The sequence below is a fragment of the Pyrgilauda ruficollis genome, unplaced genomic scaffold, assembly GCF_017590135.1.
Source record: "Pyrgilauda ruficollis isolate IOZ18807 unplaced genomic scaffold, ASM1759013v1 scaffold30, whole genome shotgun sequence".
NCBI lineage: Eukaryota > Metazoa > Chordata > Aves > Passeriformes > Passeridae > Pyrgilauda > Pyrgilauda ruficollis.
In genome coordinates, this window is record NW_024524378.1 from 4949960 (window position 1) to 4961108 (window position 11149).

Here is an 11149-nt window from a genome sequence, read left to right on the forward strand (position 1 = left end):
CGCTGGCTTTCACACTTCTTTCACTGTCAAGTTGAGAGGGGGAAAATGATGTTATGACAAGGAAGGAAGTGCGATTCCAAGTGATTTTTATCAGTATTTCATTGACATGATGTTAAAAAACTGCGACTGGTGGCAGTGGACATAATCAGGACTTCTTGAGACCTAAATAAAATTACATTTTCTGAATTAATAAATAAAACATTATCTGATCCCATATTTTGACCAGATTTGTTTAAAAATACAGCTAGCTCTGTGTCCATAATGGGTTTTAAAATGGTCACTGTCATATAATTTTTATAAAAATTTGTGCAATTTATAAGCATAATATATATATTATTGCACAAATGGAATTTTTCCAGGATTTCTCCACCCACAACTTGTTGTCTAATAAAGATGTAGGATAGTAAACTAAGTAGGATAAAGTACACTTACCCAAAAATATTTGTTATTGCAAATCACTTTTGAACTGTCATTGGCAAATGAAAATATCTGAAAATCTCCACCACAATTACTGTAGGCTCACTCCAGCCAGCATCTTCCAAACATCAAAAGAGTGACAATATAGTTGTACCCTTGCAGCGGCAGAAACGTCACAACAGAGCACACGAACATGCTAAAAAACCCATTTTAATGTTCAGCTGATTGATACTTGACAGGAGCCGACATGAGCACTCGAGCTGCAGTTTTTTCTCCTCACTGGTGCAAACTGAGCATGAAACCCATGGCACTCAAATCAGGAGGAAAAAACCTATAAAATGCACCCAAGTCCAATCACATGTTCTGTACTCCAAGAGACAGACCAGCAGCAGAGATCTGACCATTAAGCTGTGTGATAAGAATACAGCCACACCCGGAAAAAAAATCTTAGGTCCCGGAGGCTGTTTTAGAGCCATTGTCATGGTGAAAGAATCACTGCGTATCTGCCTTTGGAAAGCATCGCCTTAGGGCATTACAAATTTAACTTAAAATTGCTCCCACTCAAGGGCCAGGTGACCAAGAAGAATGACAGAAACAACTGTACATTCATTTATTTTCCGCAAATACTAAAACACAGATATAGTTAAAAAACACAACTAGAAACATGTTTTGAGCAAACATGTAAGACTGCTGATTTTGCAAAAATATCGATTATCACGCACATGGACGAAAGGGGAAAAAAGATGTAAACATCCCATTAAGAGCAGCCGAAAAGCAGTTCGAAAGAGGCTTGTAGCCTGCATGATAACCGGGATAGCAGCTTCTGTCCGCCCAGACAAAGTTCGTGGACCAGTCCAAAGGATATTCAAATAAATTAGATAAATAGGAGCGGGGCCGGGCGCCTTCAAGCGGTTTCTCCTGCACGTAGATGTGGGATGTATCTTGGTAATGATACGAAAAGTCATCATCTGTGCCTCACATTTCAGCTTCGTATCCTGTAGCGCTACCTGAGTAGGTCCGAGCTGCTCTGGCTGCTCCTGCTCTGCCCTCTTCCCCCGTAACCAACTGCTCCGAGGGAGCGGCGCGGGAATGCTTCGGTGCATCCGCGCTTTCAGCTATGGCGAGGCAGTTCCGCGAACAGAGACAGATTTTTTCCCGTCTGGCTGTCACTGTCACGGCCTCGCAGGATCCCCTTGCCGTCAGCTCTCTGTGCTTTGCCTCCTTAGCAAGTTGGTTTCATTAAATCACGAGGTATTCAAAATTAAGCGAACCTCATTTTTTTCGGAATGTATAGAGAAGTTGTAAAGACAATACTGTTTGTTATTCCTAAGAACAGGTGATGGATTCAAGGCGGTTTTAATTATTTTTACAACTATCCTACTGCCATCATATTGGGAGCAGTCTTGATAAATGTGACGTTCTCATAAACGGTAATAATTCTTCTCATTTCGGTTTTCTGGTATTCGATCGTATTTTCGATAGTACCAACAACCTTATTTTTCAACGCGTGCCTCGGAAGATGTGTTATCAGTGCCATATTTCATACAGCGTGAATGCAGAGAAAGTTTGCCCATAAACGAGCACGACTTGCAAACCTTGGCACCACCTGGGATGTGTTTCTTGGATCTTTTTCTTGTGCTCCAGCATAGCTGGACAAGCTGAAGGGCGCATCTATGCCTTGATACATGAGATCGCACATTATCTGAATAGAAAAGGCGTGAAGTTACAGGCGATTAAAAAAAAACACTGAATAAATCCTGCCCTCATTAATAAAGTTTGCCGGTCATTAACGCCCTTTTCCCCCCTTTCCAATGAGGTTCGCTTTTCCAGGACAGCCCATCTCCACCAGGTATGTGGAGCGGCCGGGCCGGGCTCCCTCGAGGCACCGCGGTAAATCCCGGGTGGGGAGTGGGAGCAGGAGCACCCTCGACAGATTCCTGCCGTCCGGAACCCCAGTCTTCTCTCCAGCGATGGACATAGGAATTATTTAAATCATCGTTCTTTCCTGGTGCCTCTGTGTTCCTCTGTTTAGCTTGAAGCGGAGTATAAATTTCTGTGTTAGTTCTTTGCAAAGAGACACACTAGCACGAGTTACTTAGAATCCTTTATCTTCCACATAAGTCTGGAACCCGGAAAAGCGAATTTAAATGCCTGCAGGCTGGGATAGGTTCGGGGGGCAGAATACCTACTTGGGAAACAATCCATTGGCAATGGTAAAGATGTCAGACCAAGTCTGGAATAATTGCTTTTGGACAGAAGATAGCTGAATATATATAAACCCTTTAAACTGCAGGAAGTAATCATAGACTAGTTTGGGTTGGAAGGAACTTTAAAAATCATCTAATTCCAGCCCCTCCTCCCATGGGCGGGAGCACCTTCCACTAGACCAGGTTGCTCAAAGCCCCATCCAATCTGGCCTTGAACACTTCCGAGAATGGGGCATCCACAACCTCTCTGGACAGCCTGTTCCAGTGTTTCACCACCCTCGTTGTAAGCCTGCTTCCTTATAGCACCAATCTATCTAAAAGGATCCTCTTTTAGTTTGAAACTATTTTCCTATCCCAACACAGAATGGCTTTCCCTGCTCTGTTTTTTAGCACACACACATGCACACAATATGAAAGAGAATCACTTGTATTCCTTGGACACGTACTTTAAATTTCCCTGAGATAAAAACTAGGCAGCTTAGGCAGCTAGTTAACTTGGAGTAGTTATTTTTGAGAAAATATTGACATCCTCAAGGACAGGGAGGACTGGACCTGTCGTACAAGTCTGCATTGCTTTCAGCGGGCTGTCTTTGAGCCTGGAGCCGCTCTGCAGCCCCCGTCCCCTTGTTTCACCCCTGCGTTCTCGCTCTTTGGCAGCACCACCGAGGGGCCACCGCGGACTTTCCCACCCCAGAGGCTGCCGGGCGGGGGCTCAGGGAGGGGGTTGAATGCTTCACCCACGGGCTGGGCCTCCCGTCCCAGTGAACCGGTGAACCAGGTAACTGGTGCCCGCTGCCCCTGCTCGGAGCACGCTGGGGGCGAGTGCCGAATATGGGGCAGGAGACACCCAACCTCCCCAGTTTGCCGTAGGTTTTTTTCAGCAGACACGAAATGGAGCAATTCACAGCTGGCCGGATCAAGCGGGTCACAGCTGACCGGCCGGCGAGCAGAATCACGCGGTGACAAGGACTGCACCCCGCAATTCTTTCAGTCATACCACGTAACGACTTGGTGGCATGAGTTCGGGCTTGTCCTCTAAAGCAGCTCTACCGATCCGTCACCAACAGCAGCTCCCCTGAGCACGAGTGACTTCCGAGCAGCAAAAATAGAGATTCAGTAGCACACATTAGGAGCGGGAAATTTTTTGTTTGTTTGGTTTTGTTTTTTAAAGGAGGCTTTGAAACGAGTTCCAGAATACAATATAACTATATACATACATATATATATATATAACTATATATAACTATATACATACATATATATAACTATATATATATATAAAACTGTATATATATATATATATATATAATAAATACAAGCATGTAATGCCCCCCCGATCTTCAGCCTTGGGGCATCACAAACACCTATAGGACCCTATAATCCAGAACAGGAACAGATTGTGGGTTAGTGTTAACAGCAGCGACGTCCGGGTGGCTTTGCAACCCTCGAATCAGGGAAATGAAACAAATAACCTACTCCTTTCTCTACAAATGCGTTCATAGCCTGTCATTTTGCAGTGCAGAAAGTGCAATAATTTTAACCAACCCACTCAGAAGTAAAACAACAAACCAAACTCTTCCAGCTGCAATGTGACACTAACGACCAAAGTAAGGGATTTGACTGTGTTAAGAAAAATCGAAACGTTACCAGGGATTTATTGGGAATTAATGAGAGAGGGACTGAAAAACCCCAACACCAAACAAAAGACAAAGAGCTGAATACCTTTTGGGCTTTGGGGCATAAGCGATCTCTGTGAGCTTCAGAGAGCACTCACCATTGCTGCAGGACGGGGCTGGAAGGCGCTGCCCAGGCAATGCCGTTGTTTAACTGGAGAAAGAGTTTGGGTAAGGTTAGAGAGGTTTTGCTGATGCCACCCTGTCTTTGTGGTTTACTTTTGTGGAGTAAACCAGAAGTGCGGTTTCCAGGGAGCGAATTGCCCTGAGTGCAGTGCCGGGATCGGAGTGGGAGTGACAGACCCCGACTCTGCCTGAAGAGTGCGGCCAGGAGCCACCTCGGTCTCTGTCACACACTTGAAGCCTTCTCCACAATCCCCGGGGCACACAGCAACTGCCTTCACCGGCGGACAGCGAGAACCTTGATGCGGAAAACTCTCGAGAAAAAAATATTAATAATTTTGGTTTTTGCGCTCATCGGGTGTGAGGAAGGTTTAATGCTTTCAAAAGGGCTACCGGACAGATTTGGGTGTCTGTCATCTAGAATCAGAAAGTCCAGGTGCTTTGAGGAAAATAGGGCTTGGGCGGAGATTCAGAATATTTTGCTTCATGCACATTGGCAGTGCATAAATCGTTTCAGACATTTTAAAGAAGCTTGAGACCGTTCTTCTCAAAAGAAAGGGCTAAAAAAATGAGCTACACATCTGGCTATATACAGGAAAATAATGCTTCTTAAATCTGAGTCTGCAAAATCTCTGTGAAAAGGGTTGCTGGAATATCTACCACATCTTCACCACACACAGTTCGACACTCCTGTGGTGTGTTGGACTGTTGTGTGGGCCGACACTTTTACCAAAACCAGTGTATTTATTTAAATTTAGTGTCATTCCCTTCCAATATAGAAAAGAAAGAAAAGAAAAGAAGAAAGAAGAGAAGAGGAAAAGAAAAGAAAAGAAAAGAAAAGAAAAGAAAAGAAAAGAAAAGAAAAGAAAAGAAAAGAAAAGAAAAGAAAAGAAAAGAAAAGAAAAGGTAGAATATTATCAACCTTCATTATGAGCCACTTACAGTTTCAAGTCTGCTTCGGGCTTCAGCTGTCTGACAAGTTGGGGTGAAGGACAGAAGAGGGGAGCAAAACCAGCATCTAAAGGAAAAATGAAATGGTGACTGAAGTTATGAAAATCTTATTGTGATTCATTTCCCAAACCAGCCACAGTGATTTTCCCACAGAAAGCTGTGAACATGTGTGAAAATGACAAAATTATTTTAATAAGGTTTATTATTTAATCACGTAGGTTTAAATACCATAATAAAAGGAAAACTCAACCAAACAAGAAATCATCTCTCATGCATATTTATTTCCTTGATTTACGTATCTATGTTTTAAACATGTAATGGAGTTTTTTTGCTTGTTTGTTTTGTTTTTATTTTTCCAAATTAAATAATCAAGAAAACGTATTGTGTCTTTTCTCTGAACTATCACATATTTCAGAATGACATAATTTTTCTCACGTGCAGTTGGGAGAGGTGTGAAGAGAGTGACAGGATGGATATTTTAGATATATTTCTTAGAACTGAAGACTGTTCGAAAAGTAAAATGGGAAGATTAAGAAACTAGAGAGTAGACTATCTTACTAAATATTAAGGGTCTGAATGCCTTTTGATTCAAGACTCAGTGCGCAACTACTCAGTCGATTTTTGCCGAGGAGGCTGCTCTCAAATCTCATTGATTGAGGCAGTTTGCATCTATTCATCTTTCACGGATACAACCATAAGTCTCTTTAATTGTAATTTGAAAACGGACCCAATTTAATTTCCCGTCCTCGTGGAAGATAGGCTAATCAGTGGGCAAGTCTGCCACTTAGGCCCCTGACCCCTCCTCCCCGGAGCTCAGCTCCACAGCTTTATCTTAGGAAGCAAACGACCCAGATGACTGTTACCTCCTCCCCCGATTTAAGCAATAGACATAATTAATTTATCAGTCCCATCCCACAGCCGGACTCAGTACTAACATCTAAATGAAAAGGTCTTTTTTTGCGCCCAAGTTTAATTACAGGGTGCCCATTTCTCAAGCACGAAGATATTTCTATCACTAGGTGCGATGACATCGACCAAGGGGTTTCTTTAGGAGAGGAAAGGTAAGATTCTGGGAGGTACGGATGAAAGGAGCGCTGCGGCAGAGTGCTGACTGGGATGCTCCCGGCCGACCTCCCCCTTTGGAGGCTCGTGTCGTAATTTTTCACTTACTTTGAATCCTGACATACAGCTCTTGTTCTGCGCAGCAGAGAAGTGATACCCCGCCCCCCCCCCCCCCGCAGCAAGGCAGCTACGGCGACAGGAAAGACAATCTGTCCCAGGAGGTGCTTAAAGCAGCTGTTATCCACCCATCCCATCAACGAATTCCTGCTTCCTTAAAAACGGAGCAAACCTTAATGTACTACAGTAGGCACTTTCATAGAGACTTTTGACACTTCAAAAGTGAAATGCGTCTTTTCTTTCTTTTTAATTCAGCCATATTAACCAGCTCTATAAGAAAGTACAAAAAAAACAAAAACCCAAGAGCCTGAAGTAGGCAGTTACTGAAGGTTTAAGTTTTTTGTCTGTAAGTGAAGCAGGAGAAACTTAAGGAAGACTGTCTACAGAAAGTGTGAGAGGACCTAATGCTTAGTGCACGGGACACTTGCAGAAGTAGTTTAAAAGGCAGTAACAACCAATCACAAAGGACGATAAGACCTCTTGGAGGAGTTATCAGAGACCAGTTTTATTATTTTCCCTTTATTGTAAAAGTGCAAAATCATTCTGTACAAATCCATCATATAAAACACAGCACTCTGTAAAACATACAAAAGCATGTGGATCTCTAACAAGATCTGAAATTATATTCTCCGTGTGCCCCTAGTATCACCATTCCACCGCAGAATCACTTTTAGATGTCACTGTCGGACAGTGATGGTAAGACCTGCACCACCTGGACAGCGAGATGGCACATCACCTTTTAAACCTCGAGTAGGTCACGGATACCCTGTCAGTTCTCAAGATTCAAATAAATTAGATAAATAGGAGCGGGGCCGGGCGCCTCCATGCCAGTGTCCGTGCCGTGCCCCAGCGAGCCCCTCACAAGTCGGGGTAGCCGCAGTAGTAGACGGCGCTGCTGGCGTCCGACACGGCCGACGAGACGGGACCCGCGACCTCGGGCGGCGACAGCGCGGCCGCGTCGTGGCCGCCGTAGGGCAGCCCCAGCTCGGGCTTGCAGGCGAAGCGCAGGTACTGCTCGAACTCCGTGCGGTCCACCTCGCCCAGCAGCTCCTCCGGCCGCAGCTGCTCCAGCTGCTCCCGGCACGGCGCCGTCTCGGGCGGCGGCGACGGCTGCCCCACGGCCCCCGACGGCGGCGGCGGCCCGCGCCCCGCTCCCGGCGGCTGGCACTGCCCGTAGTAGGCGTGCAGCGGCGCCGGGCAGCCCAGCAGCCCCTGCAGCGACCCGCCCGCGCCCAGCGCCTCCCCGGGCGGCAGGTGCCGCCGCAGCGACGCGCCCGACGGGCTCTCGGACGCCGCTGCCGGGTACTCGGCGGCCGCCGGGTGCGGGCCGTAGCCGTAGGGCACCAGCGCGCACTCCTCCTGCAGCCCCGCCGCGAAGAAGGACGCCTCGCTCTCCGCCGCGTCCAGCGGCGACGGGTCCGGAGTCGGCAGGCCGTAGCCGTCGAACGCGGCGGCGCCCAGCGGCGGACAGTCCCGGTAGTGGCCCGCGCCCGCCGCCGCGTAGCCCTGCTCGCCGTACGCCAGTCCCAGGCCCTCCACGCACATCCTGCCGCCGCCGCCGCCGGACACCTCGCTGCCCAGCCCGGGCCCCGCCGCCTCCGCCAGGCCGTGCTGCAGGAAGCCGCTCTCCACCCGCTTCAGGCGCTTCACCTGCTTCCGCCGCCGCGGCCGGTACTTGTAGTTCGGGTGGTCCTGCATGTGCTGCACCCGCAGCCGCTCCGCCTCCTCCACGAACGGACGCTTCTCCGCCAGCGACAGCGCCTTCCACGATTTACCTGCGCCCACCGACACCGTCAGACCGCCCGCTCACCGAGCGGTACCCACGCCCGCTCCCGACCACACCGACACCGGCCCCGCCCGCAGCCCCAGCCCCGCCCGGCCGTGCGCGATCCTCGCTCGCCCTCCGACGCCACCGGTTGTGCCGAGATACCCCGTAACACTCTGAGAGGCACAAGCAGCTTCTCCGACAGGCAGATTTGGGATGTAGCTTGGTAATGAGAAGACATGTCATCATCTGTGCCTCACACTTTAGCTTCTTACCCTCTAGCGCTACTTGAGCATATTTGCCCTCGTAAACCCATGAAAGAGCTCAGCTGCCTCTACAGTAGCATGCTGAACCCAGAGTAAACCCTATGATACATATCCTCTCTCACTTTTTCTTACTTCCTAAAGCTATTCAGTGTCTGTCAAAAGCATAAATATTCTTTGTAGCTATTATTAATAAGTTGAACTTTGCAGTGCTCATTGCTTGTGGCATTACGTTATTAGGATTTCTCTGATTTGCCCAAATAAATAAACTGTAATTTCAAATAGATGTTTGAAAAATGTTCATCACTTCAGAATAAACAGAATTTTGTTTCAGCACCATTTATATTATCCTATGGCATACAAACTAATGTCGAATACGGAGTTTTCATGGACGCTTTGGTTAATATTTGCATTGTTATGCGGTGCTATTAAATGCATCAGTGCTTATTTGAGAAACCACTCAGCTTTAAACTGAAGATCAAAGGGGTTTATTTTGTTAAGAACACCTTTGTTTGGGTAGCCACTTTGATCAAATAAACCAATATTGTAAGAATTCTCGCTGAAATTAAATGAATGAAGTCAGAATAACCATTAACGTATTCTAACATTGAATTTCCTGTTTCGCACAACGTAAAGCCTGCTCCTTTACACTTGACGGACAGATGCTTTAAAAAGCAGAAGACCGCAGTGGCGGAGCTGCCAGGGACTAATACAGGTGAAGACAATTTCCCAGTCATTTTTACATTTAGCTTTCTCCTCCCCACTGCTTTTTAGAGATTATAAACAAGCTATATGTTTCCAGCATAATACTATAGTATATTTATCCCTGTTGCAAGGAGTCGAAACTATTATCAAAAGACTGATATCTGCCTAAACCAAACAAAAAAAATTTAATTTTCTTTTCCTCTGTTCAAACACTCATGCTAGTCCAGCACAGAAGCAGCGATTCAAACAAACTTGCTTTTAGTCCTTATATTACGTGCTCTAAAAAGCAGCGGAGGTGAAAACAGTGATCCTACATATATGTGTGTTTAAATTAATCTCAAACTAGTATATAATCGCACCATTCTTGCAAAAGTATTATGCACTTAGAATTGATTGTAAAATAAATTAACAGTGACACTGCGCTTGCAAAAGCCGACCGTCAGCCCAGAATTGGCGATAACCAGCAACGCTCGTCAGGAATAAATTTATTTTTCACTCGTTTTTAGTCCAGCGCCTTTGGGACACTATCTTAGGGCGTACCTGGGTAAGGCTGGCGTTCTAATGGCTTTAGTTTTATGGCTGAGGTTGTGACATTTCCCGACCCGACGTGCCGGGACTCAGAGCCCTCAATCCCAGGCCAGCCGCCCCGAAACAGGTCACGCACCGACGCACGGCCGATACCCAGAGAAAATTCTGAATTAAACAGTATCAGAATCGTGTTTAAAGAAAATTCATGCGTGAGGATAGCGTGTGTATTTTTCCCTGCGGATAACAGAATACTCAGCTGAGGGAATCAGCAACACAACTTCCAAGCAAAACAAAATCCCAGTAGACAGCAACGCGCTGCTCTAAGGGAGCGGGTCCGTTTCCATTGCTTCCCAGAGCAGCTCCCAGCTCACGCCGCATTACTGACTCGACAAGACTAACCATCTAGGAGTTTAAACCGTAGGAGAGAGTATTACCTTTTTTTAACCAGTTGATCTTGTTAAAACGCCAGAATTTCTCTTTCGCTCTAATTAGCAGAATTGAGGCAAGCGAAAGAATTCCGCAGGGGCTTTTACTGAAAAAGTTCAGCGAGTAGAGGGACTGCTTGCACATAAAGCTTGCAGCAATTTTTAGGGCTGTCACTTTCAGCAGAAGGGAAAATGTTTTTCTGTATAATGAACATGAGGTAATAAACTAAGCAACTACAGTTGACTTTGTTTGGGAGATTTGTTGAAACCGTTTCTACAGCTCATTGATCTGGGATCAAAGAAAAAAGGTGTGTTTTGAATTGAAGCCGAGAAAGTAAAAGCTCCCTGGTTTGTACAGAAAATGTTGGCAGTTTGTGACGCTTCAAGTGCCCCTGGCGTTATAGACAGATTATCTCCCTCCTTTTCTAGCTTTTTGTTTTGACTGTTTGGGTTTTTTCGAATTGTAACTTTAAAACAGCATTGCGCTGCTTCAGAGTCCAGTCGCCCTCTGTGCTTAGAGCTGACTTCCCCGCAGCGTTTAATAGGGAGCTTCTTCTGACACTCCTGAAACCTTCGTGGTCGCACGACTCCTGGGGTCATTCGTTAACTTTCCCAACCTAACAATGCCACCGAGAGTTCATCCTTGTGATTTATTGACCTTTTAAACCCGCCGGTACACAGCGCGGGGGCGCGGAGTGGGGATCCTCCGGCGAGAGATGTGTTTCTATTTCAGGTCCATTACAGAATGCGGTGTTGGAAGTGGTGCTCCCAGCGTTATCAGAGCCGACCACAAATGCCACATGAAAAGCAGCAAACATCCGGAGGGTTTCCTGCAAATCGAGCAGTTTCCCAAGACAAGAGCCTTTTTTAAAAAAAAACGTGTATTTAAAGGCAGCACACTATGCCTCTTTAG

At 46.3% G+C, this 11149-nt stretch overlaps 1 protein-coding gene across 1 annotated transcript; it reads right to left on the reverse strand.

Moving 5' to 3' along the window:
* Positions 1-1185: 1185 nt before the first annotated feature.
* Positions 1186-10836, reverse strand: SOX17 (SRY-box transcription factor 17). The gene is made up of 5 exons (XM_041473644.1): positions 10593-10836; positions 10246-10410; positions 9824-9976; positions 7371-8355; positions 1186-1319 (listed from the first exon to the last, which is right to left on the reverse strand). The coding sequence occupies exons 1-4, from the start codon at positions 10834-10836 to the stop codon at positions 7409-7411; spliced, it is 1509 nt and encodes a 502-aa protein (XP_041329578.1). The 3' UTR covers positions 1186-1319; positions 7371-7408.
* Positions 10837-11149: the final 313 nt, after the last annotated feature.